This window comes from Saccopteryx bilineata, chromosome 2 (genome assembly GCF_036850765.1).
Source record: "Saccopteryx bilineata isolate mSacBil1 chromosome 2, mSacBil1_pri_phased_curated, whole genome shotgun sequence".
NCBI lineage: Eukaryota > Metazoa > Chordata > Mammalia > Chiroptera > Emballonuridae > Saccopteryx > Saccopteryx bilineata.
Genome location: NC_089491.1, coordinates 176,228,995 through 176,250,058, shown reverse-complemented (window position 1 = coordinate 176,250,058; position 21,064 = coordinate 176,228,995). Strand labels below are relative to the sequence as shown.

Sequence of the window (21,064 nt, the reverse complement as noted above, 5' to 3'; positions counted from 1 at the left end):
GATTTTTTCAATTTTCTGATTGGCAAAGGTCTGCATGCAGTTCTGTAAGAAACTAGTGAACAAACGTAAGAGACAGGGTTCAAAATTTAGAAAAATAAATTGGAGAGTGAGTGGACCAATGAAAGGCAATAGTCAAGACACCCAGCTTGTGTGAAACCACAGATTCCATGTTTATAAATTCGCTGGGCTTCAGAGAGAGAGAGAGAGAGAGAGAGAGAGTAGGAATAAGACAGGGAAGTGGCCAGTCCCCCTGCCCCTAGACCTACTTCTGTAGATATTTCTAAAGCAATAAGAAGAGGGATTACTTGTACTAAGGGGGTCCTTAGATTGATGGGTAATGTACTAGGAACTGGGAGAGGCTCGTGGGGTGGGATTAAGTTGATATTTGGGGTGAGATAGGTTAGGGTACAGGTTTCTGTCCAATTAGTAGGGAGACACATATAGGTGTTGGTCCCACACGAGTAGAAAGCCCCTGATTGGGTGAGGCAGGCTGAGAGGTGAATAGAAAATAGACAGACAAGGGGTCGGTTTTGTTTCTCTGTTTCTGAGCTCTAGATCAGGGGTCCCCAAACTGCGGGCCGCATGCGGCCCCCTGAGGCCATTTATCCGGCCCCTGCCGCACTTCTGGAAGGGGCATCTCTTTCATTGGTGGTCAGTGAGAGGAGCATAGTTCCCATTGAAATACTGGTCAGTTTGTTGATTTAAATTTACTTGTTCTTTATTTTAAATATTGTATTTGTTCCCGTTTTGTTTTTTTATTTTAAAATAAGATATGTGCAGTGTGCTTAGGGATTTGTTCATAGTTTTTTTTATAGTCCGGCCCTCCAACGGTCTGAGGGACAGTGAACTGGCCCCCTGTGTAAAAAGTTTGGGGACCCCTGCTCTAGATGGTCAGGGTGGAGGAAAGAGCTGCCCTTAGCAGCTGTGAGATCACAGTGTGTGGACCTGTCCACGTGAAAGTCAGTCCTTGGGTGATGTAATGCTGGAAGCACCTCTTGGACAGTCTTTGAATAGTTTTTTGAGTAACCTGTAAATCCTGCAAGTACTTAGAGAAAGGGTGGTTACATCTATACACTTTGCAATTAGAGTTTAAGTCCTAGTGACTACTGCTTCTAGCTGGAATTAGCAGCAGGTCTCAGCCTACAATAGGCATGGGCATTGAGACAAGAGGAATAAAGGAGATACTATACATTAAATAAAGCAACAAAATTAGACTGTCAATACCCACAGTAGAGATCTTTGAGGGATAAATAAAACTCAAATATTCAGGCAAGGCATAGTGGATGGCCCTTGTATTTACAAGAAATGAGATTAGTTTATCTGCTACTTGGAAGAAATACCTTAGACTCATGAACGATGTCCTTGGGCCTTCAGTGGCAATTCCCAGCATGTTGGGCAAGGTCAGGTCACAGGTAGCTAGAGCAGGGCTAGAAGACACTGAACCCTCCCTCTGTGGAGCAAGGGGGCAGCTTACCTTCTGCTGTCCCTCTTTCCACAGCAAAGGTGTGTCCCTTGATGGGGCCGGGAAGCCTGGCAGGCTTCAGTTCACTGACCTTTCTTTCCACTCTGGAGCAGGGCCCTGATGGAATCCTACGAAGCCCTTTAGGTCACTGGAGCCTTTAAGAGCGAATGCCAAAAGCTGGTATTTCCTGTCCTCTTTTGGGCCTTATTTGCCTTTTTTGTTACTTCCTTGGCCATTATAGACCTTAAAAGCCATGCTCAGAAGATCTCACTGAGAGGCTTGACTAAGAGAGCAAAACTGGGAATCCAGTGTCTAAAGAAGCCTATTAGACCAAGGGAAGAAAGGATTTGATTTGTGGTGGTAGGTGGTTGGAGACTGCGGAGGGTCTGAGTTCAATCTAGGGTGAGACCTCAGGTGGTGGGGGTTAAGGCGATGCCTAGATAGACTAGGGACTGAGAATAAAGTTGAGCCTTAGCAGAGAAGACACAATATCCCTTCACAGTGAGGAAGTTAAGAAGGATGGCAGTGTGGCTCCTTGAGGCAGGCAGGGAGGGGCTGCAGAAGAGTAGGTTATCTATATATTGTAAGAGAGTACTAGTTTTGAGCTAAATTCAAACAGGTGTGGGCTGTTTCTGAATCCCTGGGGTAAGACAGTTCGCATAAGTTGCTGGGCTGCATTAGTGTCCGGGTCAGTCCAGGTGAATGCAAACAGAAAGTAAGAGTCAGGGTGTAGAGGAATGGCAAAGAAGGCATTCATGAGGTTCAGGATTGTGAAGTGAGTGATGTTTGAGGGAATGTGTGACAGTAACCTGTAGAGATTAGGGACTACTGGATGGAGGGGAATTACTGCTTCATTGATTAGGTATAAGGCTTGTACGAGACAATAAGCCCCTGAAGGTTTTTGAACAAGAAGGATGGGGTATTGCAGGGAGAGTCCGTGGTGATGAGTAAGCCTTGATTTAAGAGGCGGCTTAATTATTGGTTTAAAGCCTTAGAAATAGACACAGTTTCACATTAAACAAAGACTTCAGATACACATTATGAATTAAGGAATTTAAATGAGTGCGCTTTACTTGTTTCAATTAAAATTATACTAGAGATATTTTCTGATAAACAAAGAGACAGAACAGATTACTCACACTGCTCAATAGACAATTCTGTTTTTTTAAGCTTTTCAAGATGGCAGGGAGTTGCCAGCATAGAGGGGAGGAAGAGAGAAAGCAGACGGATGGACAGTGAGCAGCTGGATGGAAAAGAAGGAGGGTCAGAATCTGCAGGAAGAGGAGGAGGAGGAGATTAAAGTGCTGGTGGTGGTGCCATGTGGTCAGAGGAGTCAAAAGATTTAGAGCTCTGAGGAGAGGGGAGAGGATGAGGGGTAGTGGAAGGCACAGTCAGTCTTTGGGGAGGGGGGAGGATGGGTCAAAGAAGACAAAGAGACAGAGCTGCCAGTCTGTAAGGAGGGAGGAGGAGTTTAAGAACACAGTGTAGAAGGGAGGGGCCCTGGCCAGCAGGGGAGAAGAAAGACTGCTATTTGCAGGTGAATGAGAAAACAGGATCCTGCGAAGGGAGGAGGCTTTCTGGAGGGAAGAGACTTGAGCGAAGAGATTTGCAGAGGGACCAGAGAGGGGTGCCCCTAGGGGTCAGGCAGGAGGGGAGAGAGTTGGGAGTCCGTGGAGGAGAGATTAGGAGCAGAGGTTTAGGTGAGGTTTCTTTGGCCAAAAACGGCCTGCGTGTAGAACAAGTGGCATAGTGATTAAGGACAGGAGCGAAGGGAGAAGAAAGCCTGCACTTAAAGAATCTCTGATGCCCTCCCTGTCCGGTGGCAAAAGTTGTCAAGATTTTTTAGGATATTGTAATGGTGGTAGAAAGCAACCTGGCTAGGCGCCTAGACTTTCGAGGAAGTCCATAGAAGCTAGCCACTCAGAGTAGAAACCTCCCAAACTGTGAACCTCAGAGAGTAGGGCGAGTCCCGAAGGAGTAGAGGAGTCCCGAAGAAGTAGTCCCAAAGGAGTAGAGTAGTCTCTGAGGCCTGAGATTGGGAGGAGCCCATGTTCCGATGGGAGCCTGGCTGCACAGTTTGGACTGAGAGGAGCCCACAGTAGAGGAGACTGGTGAGAGAAGGGGGCGTCCCGCCTTCAGTCACAGTTCCGAGAGGAGAAAATCTCCGTAGAAAGAGAGTCTCAGACAAGAAAGAGGTCGTCACTCCAAGGCTGAGATCCTGGGACGTAGGAGAGGGACCTGGCTAGGTGCGCCTAGACTTTAGTAGAAGTCCTGTAGAGGAGTAGAGGCAGACCACTCGTAGGTATGGGATCTGAAGTCAGAATCGTCCGACCAGGAAGGGGTGTTTTGGAGAGAAATTTGGAGGCCAACCGAGGAAGGGGGAGGGAGAAACTCCTTACCTTTCTGGTCCGGCAGGGTTCAGGACAGGGTTAGACTGCCGGCCAATCAACCTACAATTATATGTCCAAACAGAATCAGGGAGTAAGCCCGGGATGAGCTGCCGCTGCCCATTGCTTCCCTGGATGTAAGTTTGGACGGCAAAGAGGAATCGTCAGGGCAGTTAGTACCCTGTCCCGGGTTTCAGCACCAAATGTTGGAATCCATGGGAGTCCGAAAGACCAGAGTAACAGGCTTTACTGAAAGGAAGAAAGGAACCCTGCCGGGCACTTCGGGGAGAAAGGCACCAGTACAAGCTAGGGGGACAAATTTATAGGATAAGGGAGAATCTCCAGCAAAGTGGGTGTTGAATCAAAAGTCCTGGTATGTCTGGGCCCTGGCCAGTTGGCTCAGTGGTAGAGCGTCGGCCTGCGTGCAGGGGTCCTGGGTTCGATTCCCAGCCAGGGCACACAGGAGAGGCGCCCATCTGCTTCTCCACCCCACCCCCTCTACTTCCTCTCTGTCTCTCTCTTCCCCTCCTGCAGCCAAGGCTCCATTGGAGCAAAGATGGCCCGGGCGCTGGGGATGGCTCCTTGGCCTCTGCCCCAGGCGCTAGAGTGGCTCTGGTCACAACAGAGCGACGCCCCGGAAGGGCAGAGCATCGCCCCCTGGTGGGCAGAGCATCGCCCCTGGTGGCGTGCCGGGTGGATCCCGGTCGGGTGCATGCGAGAGTCTGTCTGACTGTCTCTCCCCATTTCCAGCTTCAGAAAAATACCAAAAAAAAAAAAAAAATCCTGGTATGTCCGGAATGCTCCTTCTTGGGGGGCTTGCCAGCTTCTTGGAATTCCTCTGTCTCTTGTGCCAGTAAGGGTGAGGTCTGACAGATAAGGGAACATCAAGAGGGCAGTTTGGAATTTATGTTTCTATCACTTTTCTTCCTGCCTACAGCTCTCTCTCACCTACCCCGTCTTCACCTGGGTGAAGCCAGGCCCAAAATACCTGCCCAGAGACATCACCTGCTTCACAAGACTTAGAGGTTGAGGCAGAGGGTGTTGTGGTGACAGGGAAGAGGAGCTGGACAGATTCTGCATGGGAGTTTGGGGTGCTGTCACTTGCCATTCCTGTCAGCACCACATCAGCCCCCCAGAGAAGCTGCAGCTCTTGCCTGTCTCCATTCTACCTCCTGGGAAAGGGTCCATTTTGTCTGCAAAGCTTTTTTTTTTTTTTTTTTTTTTGCATTTTTCTGAAGCTGGAAACAGGGAAAGACAGTCAGAAAGACTCCCGCATGCCCCCGACCAGGATCCACCCGGCACGCCCACCAGGGGCGATGCTCTGCCCATCCTGGGCGTCGCCATGTTGCGACCAGGGCCACTCTAGCGCCTGAGGCAGAGGCCACAGAGCCATCCCCAGCGCCCGGGCCATCTTTGCTCCAATGGAGCCTTGACTGCGGGAGGGGAAGAGAGAGACAGAGAGGAAGGCACAGCGGAGGGGTGGAGAAGCAAATGGGCGCTTCTCCTGTGTGCCCTGGCCGGGAATCGAACCCAGGTCCTCCACACGCTAGGCCGACGCTCTACCGCTGAGCCAACCAGCCAGGGCTTGTCTGCAAAGCTTTTTCCTTTTCTGTCTTTGTCTTTTTTTTTTTTTTTTTTTTTTTAATAAATTTTTTATTAATGGTAATGGGATGACATTAATAAATCAGGGTACATATATTCAAAGAAAACATGTCTAGGTTATTTTGTCATCAAATTATGTTGCAAACCCCTCGCCCAAAGTCAGATTGTCCTCCGTCACCCTCTATCTAGTTCTCTGTGCCCCTCCCCCTCTCCCTAACTCTCTCCCTCCCTCCCTCCCATGTCCTCCCTCCCCCCCGACCCTTGGTAACCACCACACTCTTGTCCATGTCTCTTAGTCTCATTTTTATGTTCCACCAATGTATGGAATCATGTAGTTCTTGTTTTTTTCTGATTTACTTATTTCACTTCGTATAATGTTATCAAGATCCCACCATTTTGCTGTAAATGATCTGATGTCATCATTTCTTATGGCTGAGTAGTATTCCATAGTGTATATGTGCCACATCTTCTTTATCCAGTCTTCTATTGAAGGGCTTTTTGGTTGTTTCCATGTCTTGGCCACTGTGAACAGTGCTGCAATGAACATGGGGCTACATGTGTCTTCACGTATCAATGTTTCTGAGGTTTTGGGGTATATACCCAGTAGAGGTATTGCTGGGTCATAAGGTAGTTCTATTTTCAGTTTTTTGAGGAACCACCATACTTTCCTCCATAATGGTTGTACTACTTTACAGTCCCACCAACAGTGAATGAGGGTTCCTTTTTCTCCACAGCCTCTCCAACATTTGCTATTACCCGTCTTGTTGATAATAGCTAATCTAACAGGTGTGAGGTGGTATCTCATTGTAGTTTTGATTTGCATTTCTCTAATAACTAATGAAGCTGAGCATCTTTTCATATATCTGTTGGCCATTTGTATCTCTTCCTGGGAGAAGTGTCTGTTCATGTCCTCTTCCCATTTTTTTATTGGATTGTTTGTTTGTTTGTTGTTGAGTTTTATGAGTTCTTTGTAAATTTTGGATATTAGGCCCTTATCTGAGCTGTCGTTTGAAAATATCAGTTCCCATATAGTTGGCTGTCTATTTTGATATCAGTTTCTCTTGCTGAGCAAAAACTTTTAATTCTGATGTAGTCCCATTCATTTATCTTTGCCTTCACTTCTCTTGCCATTGCAGTCAAGTTCATAAAATGTTCTTTAAAACCCAGGTCCATGATTTTAGTACCTATGTCTTCTTCTATGTACTTTATTGTTTCAGGTCTTATATTTAGGTCTTTGATCCATTTTGAATTAATTTTAGTACACGGGGACAGGCTGTAGTCGAGTTTCATTCTTTTGCATGTGGCTTTCCAGTTTTCCCAACACCATTTGTTGAAGAGGCTTTCTTTTCTCCATTGTGTGTTGTTGGCCCCTTTATCAAAGATTATTTGACCATATATATGTGGTTTTATTTCTGGGCTTTCTATTCTGTTCCATTGGTCTGAGTGTCTCTTTTTTTGCCAATACCATGCTGTTTTGATTATCGTGGCCCTTTAATATAGTTTAAAGTCAGGTATTGTAATGCCCCCAGCTTCATTCTTTTTCCTTAGGATTGTTTTGGCTATTCGGGGTTTTTTATAGTTCCATATAAATCTGATGATTTTTTGTTCCATTTCTTTAAAAAATCTCATAGGGATTTTGATGGGAATTGCATTAAATTTGTATATTGCTTTGGGTAATATGGCCATTTTGATTATATTTATTCTTCCTATCCAAGAACAAGGAATATTTTTCCATCTCATTGTATCTTTTTCGATTTCCCTTAACAATGCTTTGTAATTTTCATTATATAGGTCCTTTACGTTCTTTGTTATGTTTATTCCTAGGTATTTTATTTTTTTTGTTGCAATCGTGAAGGGGATTATTTTTTTGAGTTCGTTTTCTAATATTTCATTGTTGGCATATAGAAAGGCTATGGACTTTTGTATGTTAATTTTGTATCCTGCGACCTTACTGTATTGGTTTATTGTTTCTAATAATCTTTTTGTGGAGTCCTTCGGGTTTTCGATGTATAGGATCATATCATCAGCAAAAAGTGATAGCTTTACTTCTTCTTTTCCGATATGGATGCCTTTTATTTCTTTGTCTTGTCTGATTGCTCTGGCCAGAACTTCTAGCACCACGTTGAATAAGAGTGGAGAGAGTGGACAACCCTGTCTTGTTCCTGATTTAAGGTAGAAAGTCCTCAGTTTTATGCCATTTAATAGGATGTTGGCTGATGGTTTATCATATATGGCCTTTATCATGTTGAGATATTTTCCTTCTATACCCATTTTGTTGAGAGTCTTAAGCATAAAATTGTGTTGTATTTTATCAAAAGCCTTTTCTGCATCTATTGATAAGATCATGTGGTTTTTGTTCTTTGTTTTGTTGATATGGTGTATTACGTTAACCGTTTTGCGTATGTTGAACCATCCTTGAGATTCTGGGATGAATCCCACTTGATCATGATGTATTATTTTTTTAATATGTTGTTGTATTCGGTTTGCCAGTATTTTGTTTAGTATTTTAGCATCTGTATTCATTAGAGATATTGGTCTGTAGTTTTCTTTCTTTGTGCCATCCTTGCCTGGTTTTGGTATGAGGGTTATGTTGGCCTCATAAAATGTGTTTGGAAGTATTGCTTCTTCTTCAATTTTTTGGAAGACTTTGAGTAGAATAGGAACCAAGTCTTCTTTGAATGTTTGATAGAATTCACTAGTATAACCGTCTGGGCCTGGACTTTTATTTTTGGGGAGATTTTTAATAGTTTTTTCTATTTCCTCCCTGCTGATTGGTCTGTTTAGGCTTTCTGCTTCTTCATGACTCAGTCTAGGAAGGTTGTATTGTTCTAGGAATTTATCCATTTCTTCTAGATTGTTGTATTTGGTGGCATATAATTTTTCATAGTATTCTACAATAATTCTTTGTATATCTATGATGTCTGTGGTGATCTCTCCTCTTTCATTTTGGATTTTATTTATTTGAGTCCTGTGTCTTTTTTCCTTGGTGAGTCTTGCCAAGGGTTTGTCAATTTTGTTGATCTTTTCAAAGAACCAGCTCCTTGTTTTATTGATTTTTTCTATAGTTTTTCTGTTCTCTATTTCATTTATTTCTGCTCTGATTTTTATTATCTCCTTTCTTCGGCTGGTTTTGGGTTGTCTTTGTTCTTCTTTTTCTAGTTCCTTAAGGTGTGAAGTTAAGTGGTTTACTTCGGCTCTCTCTTGTTTTTTCATATAGGCCTGAAGTGATATGAACTTTCCTCTTATTACTGCTTTTGCTGCATCCCAGAGATTCTGATATGTCGTATTTTCATTTTCATTTGTCTGTATATATCTTTTGATTTCTGCGCTTATTTCTTCTTTGACCCGTTCATTTTTTAGAAGTATGTTGTTTAGTTTCCAAATTTTTGTGGGTTTTTCCCCCTCTTTTTTGCAGTTGAATTCTAGTTTCAAGGCTTTATGATCAGAAAATATGCTTGGTACAATTTCAGTTTTTCTAAATTTGCTGATATTTTCTTTGTGGCCCAACATATGGTCAATTCTTGAGAATGTTCCATGTACACTAGAGAAAAATGTATACTCTGTCGCTTTGGGATGAAGTGTCCTGTAGATGTCTATTATATCCAGGTGTTCTAGTATTTCATTTAAGGCCACTATATCTTTATTGATTCTCTGTTTGGATGACCGATCTAGAGCCGTCAGCGGTGTATTGAGGTCTCCAAGTATGATTGTATTTTTGTTAGTTTTTGTTTTAAGGTCAATAAGTAGCTGTCTTATATATTTTGGTGCTCCTTGGTTTGGTGCATATATATTAAGGATTGTTATGTCTTCTTGATTCAGCTTCCCCTTAATCATTATGAAATGACCATTTTTGTCTCTGAGTACTTTTTCGGTTTTGTAGTCAGCATTATTAGATATGAGTATTGCTACGCCTGCTTTTTTTTGGGTGTTGTTTGCTTGGAGTATTGTTTTCCAGCCTTTCACTTTGAATTTGTTTTTATCCTTGTTGCTTAGATGTGTTTCTTGTAGGCAGCATATAGTTGGATTTTCTTTTTTAATCCATTCTGCTACTCTGTGTCTTTTTATTGGTAAGTTTAATCCATTTACATTTAGTGTAATTATTGACACTTGTGGGTTCCCTACTGCCATTTTATAAATTGCTTTCTGTTAGTTTTGTATCTAGTTTGATTCTTCTCTTTTGTTTTTCTATCATTTGTTTTTGTTTGTTTGTGTTCCATACTTCTTTCCTCTGTTGCTACCTTTTTTAAGTCAAGTGTTTTTGTGGTGGTTTTTTTAAGGGTGGTTACCATTAAGTAATGAAAAGGGTACCTACCATATTCATTGTAGTACCCTATCTTATAAGTATTTCTGCACTTCATCATCCTTTGCTACTGTTAATCTCCATCCTCTCCCCCCTTTTTTTCCTTTGTTGTCACAGTTTAAGTTTGGTTTTATTGTGTTCTTGGTGGAGCTGTTACTTGTGGTGTTGTTTTCTTTTGTTCTTTGAATCTGGTTGGAAAACCGCCTTTAGTATTTCCTGGAGTGGGGGCTTTCTGTTGATAAATTCTCTCATCTTTTCCGTATTTGTGAATGTTTTTATATCTCCTTCATACTTGAAGGATAGCTTTGATGGGTATAGTATTCTTGGCTGAAAGTTCCTCTCTTTCAGGGCTTTAAATATTGGGGTCCACTCTCTTCTAGCTTGTAGAGTTTCTGTTGAGAAATCTGATGATAATCTAATAGGCCTTCCTTTATATGTTGTACTCTTCTTTTCCCTGGCTGCCTTGAGAATTTTTTCTTTGTCATTGGTTTGTGTCATCTTTATTATGATGTGCCTTGGAGTGGGTTTGTTGGGGTTAAGAAAACTTGGTGTTCTGTTTGCTTCTTGAATTTGAGGCTTTAGTTCCTTGCACAGGCTTGGGAAGTTCTCGTCTATTATTTGTTTGAGTATATTCTCCATTCCATTTTCTTTCTCTTCTCCCTCTGATATACCTATTATTCTTATGTTATTCTTTCTGATGGAGTCAGACAATTCCTGTAGGGCTTTCCCGTTTTTTATTATTTTTGAGTCTCTTTCTTCTCTCTGTTGTGCCTCAAGTTGTTTGTCTTCTATTTCACTAATCCTATCCTCAATCTGGGCTGTTCTGTTAGCTAAGCTTGTTACCTCGTTTTTCAGCTCGTGAATTGAGTTTTTCATTTCTGTTTGATTTGTTTTTATAGTTTCAATTTCCTTGGTAATATATTCTTTGTGTTCATTGAGTTGTTTTCTGATCTCCCTATATTGCCTTTCTGTGTTTTCTTGTATATCTCTGAGTATTTTTAAGATTTCTATTTTAAATTCTCTGTCATTTAGCTCCAAGGCTTCCAATATGTTAAGTCTTTTCTCCATAGATTTTTCCACATCTATTTGTGTTACCTCTCTTTCTTTTGTATCCATAATATTCGATTTCCTCTTTCTTATCGGCATCTGAGGGTGATCTTATTGATAGCACTAATTAGAATTAATAAAGAGTAAAAAGTAAAAAAAAAAAAGGTAAAACACCCCACAAAAAAAAACAGTAATAATTTATTATTTCCCCCTTTTTTTCTCTCTTCTCTTTCCCTCCTCTCCCCTCCTCAGGGAAATATCGTGCCTATAATGGAGGGCCTGATTTGGGGTGAAGAGTTCAAGGGGCAAAAAAAAGGGAGTAGGGACCTACTAAATGCAAAAAAAAAAAAAAAAAAGGAAGAAAATCTTAGACAAGCATAAGATGATTTGCTTGTAAGTGATGGTCAACTAAGAGATATAATGAGAGGGATAAGAGGGAACCAGAAAAAAGGACCAAAAAAGAATAATAAAGAAGAAAAAATAAAAATAATAAGTAAAAATCTGTTGTATTAAGTGGAGCGAAGACTAAATACAATGGAGACCTTGGGTTGGGAGGACCCAAAATGCCACAAAAATAAACAAACAAGAAAAAAAAAATAAAAACAAAAGCAAAACAGAGAAATAAAGCCAAAAAAAAGCCTTGAGTCCCAAATTAACTAATTTGTTTGTGACTGAGGATTATATGGGAGGAAAGTAAAATGAGAAAAGAAAAAACGAATAGAAAGGAAAAAATAAGAAAAAGAGAAAAACGAAGGAAGAAATAAAATAGGAAGAGAAAAAAATAAAATAAAGCAAGACAAAAAAAAAAAACAAACAAAAGAGGAGAGAGTGAGAGTTAAGTGTTTTGGAGTATAACCTTAAAGGAGGGTGAGGATAAAGAAGAAAAATAAAATGCAACACTCATGGGTAGTGTAGTTCAAGAAAGGGGAAGCATAAGATGGGCAGAGAATAGAAGGACCGAGGTGGAGGAAATAAAGGCAAAAAGATAGAAGAAACAAACAACAACAACAAAAAAAAAAAATTAGTGGATCAAGTTGTAAAGTCTGTGGGTTTTTCTTGATTTTGAGAGGTTAACTTCTTCCTTTTTCTTTTCTCTCCCTCTTCCTGGTCGGTGACTCTGTACCCCAGGCTCTGCCCCTGTGTCACTCTTAGGTAGGGATTTGCAGTTGATGGGATTCTATGGCAATGTCATATAATTGGCTTTAGTCTTGCTGGAAGTAAAGGCTTGTTGGCGTTTGCAGGGTCCAACGATGAGAGAGTTTGCTTTCCTGGATTCTCTCTCCTAGTCCCCCCTTTCTGAATTAGCAGCCTGGTGATCCAGCTATAAGGCTGCAACTGCTTGTGCCTGGGGAGTAAGAGGCTCAAAGAGCTGGGAAATCCCCACTCTATCCCCATTCAGTGCAAGGCTTTGGGAAAGGCTCTGAGAGTCAGGGCCTCCAGTGTAATCAGGCGGGGGTGGGAGTCAATTGTTGTCAAGGTGACTGTTCAGCGCCTATCATTTAGTTGGACCTCTCAACCCAGGCTTTCCACACTTTGTAGCCTGTTTTTGCAGGGAAGAAGAGGCACTAGTCTCTGCTTACGACTAGTGTAGTATAGACCTTATTATCTGCCAAGTCCTTCTTGTTAGCGTTTATCCCTGAATATGGAGGCTCTATCAATCAGAAGTTGCCCCCGCCCCTTTAGCGAGAGGCACTAAAAAATATCACGCCTCTTGTCTTGGATCGCTGAACTGAGAGAGATCTTATCAATTAGAACCGAGGGTGCGCAGATTTCATGGGTTAAGCTAATTTCAGTGATTGGGTCGCAGCTGTGCTTCCGAAGGTATTTTAGGCTGCCTGCGCGCACCCCTGCCCCAACGCTTGATTGTTAGCTTGAATGGCTGGGTGAGGTGCCCCGCCCACGGAGAGAATCTCCCAAGCCTCTCCTGCTCGCCCCGCCGCTGGCGGCTGGACCGCACCAGGCGCAGGATAATGGAGCCCCCTGGGTGTGCGGGCCAGCAGGGCGCCCTGGGCGCGTGGAATGCCCAAAGCACGCGCGCGAATGGGGCGCTCCGGGCACCGGTGGCCGGCGACCCCCACTCGCAGTGTGCGGGCCGCTGGGAACGTCAGCGGTGCTCAACCGGACCGGGCGCGCGGCTGCTCGCGGTTTCCAAGTATATGGGCTGACTCACCACAGGCGCACTTCCTTGCGGTTTGAAAGAACGTCCCTGTGGTAGATTCCTCCACACCCTCGTCTCTCAGATTCAAGTGATAACAGTCCTTTCGCTATCAGTTTGTGTGGAACTCCGGAATGCTCCGAGGATAAATTTTTCTGTTTCTAGTTGATAAATTTGTTGTGATTTAGGGGAGAGCTGTCGGACGCGCTGCTCACGGCGCCATTTCCGTGACGTCACTGTCTTTGTCTTTCTACTTCTTACCTCTTCCCTTCTTTTCCTCTCCTCTTCTTTTCCTTCCTTCTTTCCACCTGCCCCACACTTTTCCTTTTTCCCTCTTTTCCTCACTTCCTTCTTCCGCTCTGTCAGCCCTTCCTTTATCCTTCCCTTTCTTCCCCCCTTCTACTGATTGGCACCTGGTGACTCCCAAGGTTAAGAAGCACTCAGTCAGCTGCTGGCGTAATTAGCAGATCATTCTTTTTTTTTTTTTTTTTAATTTTAAGGCAGTGACATTGATAAATCAGGGTACATATGTTCAGAGAAAACATCTCCAGATTATTTTGACATTTGATAATGTTGCATACCCCTCACCCAAAGTCAAATTGTCTTCTGTCACCTTCTATCTGGTTTTCTTTGTGCCCCTTCCCTCCCTCCACCCCCTCTCTCTCCTTCCTCGCCCCCCCACCCCCCTAGCAGATCATTCTTAATTATCCCTGTGAATGATGCCTGGGAGTGGAGAAGATGAAGGTGAAGAGCCCAGGGTCAGGGTCTGCTGTGCCAGGGGACAGGACAGGCGAGGGGCGGAGAAAGAGCAGTTACGGGGCTGGAGTAGGTGCGTCCTCCTGCGGCAGTCTGGACTGGTGTGCAGACTGGCATGCTGATCTGATGGTGAGGAACCAGGGCAGTGCCACAGGGCGGTGGGCCTGCCTGGCTTCACAGGAAGGGGAGGGAAGTTCAGCTTCAGAGGAGGTGGGACAGGGAGCCTGAGCACTCTCCTGGCCAACCTGTTCCCCTCCCTGTGTCACATGAGGAGGAGGGTGGTCCCTAGGTTTCTCCTGCCTCACTGTGTGCTACTTCTGCCAGCTGGATGCGGAGATGTGACTGCTCTGAATGTGGAACGTGGTGGTCCTGGCCAGGAACTGGTGGTCCTGGAAGAGGGGGAGCTTTATGGGGAGGATGCACTGGCATCTGAGAGCCAGAGTTAACACTGCAGTGAGAAGCCTCTTGCTGTTGCTGAATAATGTGGGGACAGTGTAAGTGAGGCTCATGAGCATTTACGTTTAGGACACCTGGGTGTTAATCATCAGTACCCACAGAGGGGCCTGTGCAGGTGCCAGGCACTGTTCTAGGCACTGGGAATACGCAGGGAACAAAGCGGAGTCCCCAGTCCCTTGGAGCACATGTTAGACAGGAGACACATAATGTCAGTGGCACTATGTGAAAGTAAAGTGGGTGAAAGTTGGAAAATGACAGGAGCCTTTTCAGATTCTGTGGTCAGGAAGGCTTCAGGGAGGAGGGAGCTCAGGCAGTGAAGGAGCTGGCCGTGTGGGCAACTGAGGGACGGCATTGCATCTGATGCCAACGCCCCGTGACAAGAGTGAGTTTGGCCTGTTCAGAGAATAGCAGGGCAGTGAGTGTTACTGCAGCTGACTGATCGGGGTAGGAGTGGGGTGGAGGCTGGTGAGCAGCCAGACCACAACCATGAGAACCTTAGGGTGTGGGATGTACTTACACGAGCGGTTTATCACATGTCAGGGCAGGCCCAGCTTTGCCGAACTTTGGTTTCTTAGTCTGTAAATAGGTGATTGTGTCCTGACAGTCATGACGGTTCTGTCTCTGCTTGCCTAAGCTTGAGGCTGTAAAGCGGGAGGTGGAACCGTGTCTTCAGGTGGCATGTCCAGGACCAGCTCGGGACCAGGATAATTGCCCATCCTGACCCAGAGTTCCAAGGAGCTTGGTCCAGTGCAGTCCTAGACCCTTCCGCTTGCATAATCCTTGAAAGGTTACCTGGGCAGTTCCAAGGTTGACCCTGACAAGCAGGTAACATTCTTTTTTTTTTCTTTTCCTTTTTTTAAGTGAGGGGACGGGAGATAGACTCCCGCATGTGCCCAGACCGGGATCCACCCACCAACCCTTGTGTGGGGCTGATGTTGGAATCAACTAAGCCAGTGGCTATGAGGGGGAAGAGGGAGAGAAGGGGAGATGGAGGGGAAGAGAAGCAGAGGGTCACTTCTCATGTGAGCCCTGACTGGGGATAGAACCCGGGATATCTGCATGCTGGGCTGATGCTCTATCCACTGAGCCAACCAGCCAGGGCCAACATTGCCTCGTGTGTGTGTGTGTGTGTGTGTGTGTGTGTGTGTGTGTGTCAGAGACAGATAGACAGGAAGGGAGAGAGATGAGAAACATCAATTCTTTGTTGTGGCTCCTTAGTTCATTGATGCTTTCTCATATGTGCCTTGACCGGGGGCTACAGCAGACCAAGTGACCCCTTGCTCAAGCCACCAACCTTGAGCTTAAGCTGGTAAGCCTTGCTCAAGCCAGATGAGCCCATGCTCAAGCCAGCGACCTCGGGGTCTCGAACCTGGGTTCTACGCATCCCAGTCCTATGCTCTATCTACTGCACCACCGCCTGGTCAGGCCCAACACTGTCTTTTTAAGAACCCTTGCTCGGCCTGACCTGTGGTGGCGCAGTGGATAAAGCGTCAACCTGGAAATGCTGAGGTCGCCGGTTCAAAACCCTGGGCTTGCCTGGTCAAGGCACATATGGGAGTTGATACTTCCAGCTCCTCCCCCCCTTCGGTCTCTCTCTCTCTCTCTCTCTCTCTCTCTGTCTCTCCCTCTCCTCTCTAAAATGAATAATAAAAAATAATAATAATAAATTTTTTTTTTAAATTATTAAAAAAAAAAAAAAAAAAAAAAGAACCCTTGCTCAAGCCCCTGGTTTTTTGCAGGTTTGGTGTTAGAAGCAGGAGGAATGCAGGAGGCTGCAGGGGCTTGAGGAGCAGCCCCCAGCTCCTGTCATTTTTTCCATGGCAGGATCTCCCAGAGGGTGGAGCTGAGCCGGCGCCAGCTGCAGGCCATTGGGGAGAGGGTCTCCTTAGCCGAGGCCAAGATTGAGAAGATCAAGGGCAGCAAGAAGGCCATCAAGGTAGCCCACATGTCCCTGTGGCTGGTGGGCAGTCGCAGATATCTGTTCTCTACCCAGTCCCTGTGCCTTTGAGGTTGCCCAGGGCCTCACTTTCACTGTCCAGCCACACCTCAAGCTCTCCTTCTCAGAGTCCCCCCACCCCAACCCTAGGCTGTTCGAAACTTCTTGGGACCCCTGAAAAAGTGATGTGCGACTCTCCCTGTGTCCACAGGTGTTCTCCAGTGCCAAGTACCCAGCTCCAGAGTGCCTGCAGGAGTACAGTTCCATCTTCACAGGGGCCCAGGACTTTGGCCTGCAGAGACGCCCCCGCCACAGGGTCCAGAGCAAGCACCGCCCCCTGGATGAACAGGCCCTGCAGGTCTGATGGGCACACACAGTTCACACGCTTGCAGGGCTGACCAGTGGCAGTCCTGGATGTGAGGGAGCATCTGAGGGCCCACCATAGAGTTCTGTCCCCAAGAGGATTTGGACGGCATGGGGTGGGGGGTCACTGGTCTGGCCCTGAAACCCACCATCCTTCTGTCCCCCACCCCCCCCAGGAGAAGCTGAAATACTTCCCTGTGTGTGTGAACACCAAGGTGGAACCTGAGGATGAGGCCGAGGAGGGGCTCGGGGGCCTTCCCAGCAACATCAGCTCTGTCAGCTCCCTGCTGCTCTTCAACACCACTGAGAACCTGTATGGCCAGAGCGGGATAGTGGGAGGCCTAGAATGCTCAGTGGGGGGGGGGGGGGCAGGGTGCAGCAGACTCGGGTGCAGCAGAAGTCTGCAGCCTGAGTTGCTCTGTAAGGCCTGGGAATCCACAGTGCAGATTGATGGCGGCCCCCAATGAAGTAGGTCAGGGCCATGGGCCTAGGACAGATGACAGATTGCCTGACCTCCACCCCACCTCTACAGGTACAAAAAGTATGTCTTCCTGGACCCCCTAGCTGGTGCTGTAACAAAGACCCATGTGATGCTGGGGGCGGAGACAGAGGAGAAGCTATTTGATGCCCCTTTGTCCATCAGCAAGAGAGAGCAGCTGGAGCAACAGGTAGAGACAGCTGGTGCTTGGGTGCAGGGGGTACAGTGGATGAGGAGGTGGGGTCCTGCCAGGGTTCTCTAGGCGAGGTGTCTGTTGAGCCCCTTATCCCTCCCGAGCCGTCGGACTGCAGGGCCCATGACCCCTGCAGCACCCATCCCACACAGCCTCACCTCGTCCTGCAGGTTCCAGAGAACTACTTCTATGTGCCCGACCTGGGCCAAGTGCCCGAGATCGACGTGCCATCCTACCTGCCCGACCTGCCAGGCATCGCTGATGACCTCATGTACAGCGCCGATCTGGGCCCCGGCATTGCCCCCTCTGCCCCTGGTGCCGTTCCAGAGCTGCCCACCTTCCGCACAGAGGTGGCTGAGCCTTTTAAGCCAGGTGAGCATGAGCCAGCAGGGGAGGCAGGCCACTTTATTCCCAAGGCAGCTCACATTTCTCACACTTGTTTCAGTCCTAGAAGATGGGGTGCTAACAGCACCCCCACCGCCACCACCCCCACCGCCCCCAGCTCCAGAAGTGCTGGTCAGCGCCCCCCCACCCCACCCCTCACCACAGACCGTGGGCTCTCCAGGGCAAGGTGCCAGGGAGGATGACAGCAGCATGTCTCCTTCAGGTAGGAGCAGCAACAAGGATGGGGGTGCGTATGTGGGAGGCAGGGGGCTGGTTGAGGGTGCCTCTAATTGTGGATCCTTGAAGAATTTTCAGTATGTTTGTGTAGTGGTCGTAAATTCCAGAGCTTTAGAATAGTTCTGATTTTAAATCTTGTTCCATTGGGTAGAGTGCCAGAACTCCATCCTCCAGGGTAGAGGGAGCCTGGACAGATAGGTCTGGGAATCCCCCAGTCCTCCTTCAGCCAATGGAAAAAGGGGAGCTACTAAAATAATTGAAAACAGCAAAAAAATATTCACGTGTCCCATAAAGTGCAGAATTTCAGTTTTCATATGTCTCCCAGTCATCACCACCCAGAAGTGGCACTTGTTGGATCATGTGTCACATTTAGATACTTGGCACTGCAGTAATTCCCAGAGTCCCCCTCTGCAGGGTGGGGATTGGAGAGGGACCGGGGTGTCTGGACACGACTTCCTGAGCTCAGGCGGACCCAGTCAGCATCCATCAGGAAGAGCCTTCCTCACAGCCAGGCTGCTGAGGGCTGTCCCACAGCCTGGCCCTGTCTGAGCGGCCTTCCTTCCCTGCCCCCAGCTCCAGTCCAGGGAGCTCCCAAGGAAGTGGTGGAGCCCTCCAGGGGCCGGGCCACTCTGCTGGAGTCCATCCGCCAGGCTGGGGGCATCGGCAAGGCCAAGCTCCGCAGCGTCAAGGAGCGCAAGCTAGAGAAGAAGAAACAGAAGGAGCAGGAGCAAGGTGAGGGCCCCACACCACCTCCAGTAGGGCTCCAAGAAAAGGCCCGCCTCTTCTAACCACCACCATGCCAACAGGGTGCTCCTTGCCACCCAGTGTCAAAAGGCCAGCCCCCTGCTCTCCGCAGGGTATGTGCTGGAAACCCTGGTGGCCTCCCTAGCATCCTGTCTCTGCTTCCTGGGCATGGCGTTCCTGCTGGCTTCTAGGGCTGCTGAGTGGGACCTTCTTCTCTAAGCTGGGAGAGCACAGAGCCTCATCCAGCTCAAATGACAAGAGAGAATCTTCTCATACTCTGCTAGCTGCCTAAGCAAATACCGGAGATACTTTATTTTATTTTTATTTTTGTGACAGACAGAGAGACAAAGAGAGGGACAGACAGAAAGGAAGGGAGAGAGATGAGAATCATCAGTTCTTCATTGTGGCACCTAAGTTGTTCATTGATTGCTTTCTCATATGTGCCTTGACCGTGTGGCTACAGTAGAGCCAGTTACCCCTTGCTCAAGCCAGAAACCTTGGGTTCAAGCCAGTGACGTTTGGGCTTAAGCCAGCAACCATAGGATCATGTCTATGATCCCTTGCTCAAGCCAGTGACCTCAAAGTTTCGAACCTGGGTCCTCTGTATCCCAGTCTGATGCTCTATCCACGGCACCACTGCCTGATCGGCATGACCAGAGATATTTTAGAAACAGAGGACCTGGGCGAGTTGCTCAATCTTGCTTCTCTGTCTCTTGGGGTTATAGGTTCCTTCTGCTGTGACACTGGCAGAAATGTAACATCTAGGCATAAGCAGCAGTGCCCTGGATGTCAGCAGTCCTGAGTAGAGTCCCAGCTTTGCTTCTGAGCTTGCACTGTGACCCAGGCAGACTGCAACCTCTCTGTGCTGGTTTCCTCATCCATACGAAGGGGCTGCTCATTCGCGCCCCTTTGTCTCACAGGGTGGCTGTGACAGTTACTCAGATGTCAGCCATTTCCTTTCCAGTGCCCTGGTGCTGTGTCCACTGGCAGACTGAAGCTCCACGAGCTGGTGGTGACGCGTGGCTGTGGAGGGCTGGGGTGTGTCAGTAGTGAAGAAAAAGGACAGATGGAGTGACCCTGAGGTTGTTACCAGGAGGTTTCATACATGGTCCCTTCCTCCTCCCTCACCGTGACTTTCCTGTTGCAGTGAGAGCCACAGTCCAAGGTGGGGACTTGATGTCGGATCTCTTTAACAAGCTGGTCATGAGGCGCAAAGGTAGGACAGAGCAGGGGATTCGGGGTGTTGGTGTCATGCACTTTCTGCCTTTTTCTTCCAGAGTCTCTAGGGACTGGGCCCCAAACCTCCCCTCTCACCTTCCACCTCACCCCTCAGGCATCTCTGGGAGAGGACCTGCGCCAGCGGCCAGCGAGGGGCCAGGAGGAGCCTTCTCCCGCATGTCAGACTCCATCCCACCCCTGCCACCACCACAGCAGCCTCCTGGTGAGGAGGACGAGGACGACTGGGAGTCCTAGAGCTCGGCGGCTCCTCCCTAATCCCAGGCTGAGGCTCCTGCCCTTCCATGGAAACCGCTGGGATGGGCTCCTTAGCTACAGGCCTCTCAGCCCCGCTGCCCTAGAGGGATGGGGCTTGTGGGGGTCATGGAGGACAACCCCAGGTCTGTGCCTGGACCATCCAGGAGCTGGAGGCTGCCTTCTGAGGGTGCTGGGAGGGGGCCCTCACTCTCGGCCTGTGCTCCCCCCACCTCCACTAGCGTGCCTTCTCTTCCCTGAGACTTTGAGGTTCAGCAGTACACAAATCAATAAAGAAATACAATGCAGAATTGAGCATCCAGTGACGGTGCACTTTTAGTTAAGGAACTACAGCTGTGCAGAACGCAAACCTCTCTGAGCCAGGGCCCGCCCTGCTCCCCTGGTCCCTGGCAATGGGGCAGGGTGCCCAGTGAACCCAGGCCCCTTTCTCTGGGGTCAGGGAGAGAAGAGAGGTGTAGTCCAGAGGGGCAGCCATAGCAGGTGGAAGGAGGGATATTTTCACCCAGGGAAAACTGTCTCAGTGACAGTACCTAAAATAGTCCTGCTGAGACCCTACTGGCCTTGCTGTAATTGCTGATGTCAGGGGAAGAGGTGTCTGCAGTTTGCGCAGGTGGCACAGAGGGAGAGGCGCCACTGGCTGGCAGGACCTGGACAGGCTGTGGAGGGCTATGGCAGGGCAGGGGAGGGGAGTGGCCTTCCCAGAGCGGGGGCCTGGGAGTGGGGAACGTTCTTAATTTTGAGGAGAGGGTGAATGAAGGTCTAGAAGAGCTAATTTTAGCGAGAAAAGGGACGAGCAGGAGAGGCCTGTGCCATCTCAGCTCTGAGAAGGCTGAGCAAGGACAGATGCTGGGGGGTGGGCGCAGCTCCCACAGCCACCATCCAGGCTGCCGGGACACGGGGGCAGGGAGCTAGGCTGGGCTATGGGGACCAGGGAGGACGATGCCATTTCAGGGAGGGGAACTGCCCTGGGATGGGCCCAAGGAGGTCAGAATTCACATAATTTTTGCCTCTTGGCTTCGGCACTTCTTCCTGGATCCTGGCAGCCCAGCCAGTCCAGAAAGGAGCGGGTCTGC

The 21,064-nt window shown here is 47.6% G+C and overlaps 1 protein-coding gene across 3 annotated transcripts in view; it reads left to right on the top strand.

Moving 5' to 3' along the window:
• LOC136325029 (WASH complex subunit 1) overlaps nt 1–20,286 on the top strand; it is a 38,272-nt gene extending 17,986 nt beyond the window's left edge. For all 3 annotated transcript variants that reach the window (XM_066258716.1, XM_066258718.1, XM_066258717.1), the window contains exons 3-11: nt 15,990–16,101; nt 16,313–16,459; nt 16,641–16,777; nt 16,997–17,132; nt 17,306–17,507; nt 17,581–17,742; nt 18,330–18,488; nt 19,648–19,716; nt 19,834–20,286. In XM_066258716.1, the coding sequence (XP_066114813.1) occupies nt 15,990–16,101; nt 16,313–16,459; nt 16,641–16,777; nt 16,997–17,132; nt 17,306–17,507; nt 17,581–17,742; nt 18,330–18,488; nt 19,648–19,716; nt 19,834–19,973 (1,264 nt within the window). In that variant the 3' untranslated portion in view covers nt 19,974–20,286. The remainder of the gene's footprint in view (nt 1–15,989; nt 16,102–16,312; nt 16,460–16,640; nt 16,778–16,996; nt 17,133–17,305; nt 17,508–17,580; nt 17,743–18,329; nt 18,489–19,647; nt 19,717–19,833) is intronic.
• Nucleotides 20,287–21,064: the final 778 nt, after the last annotated feature.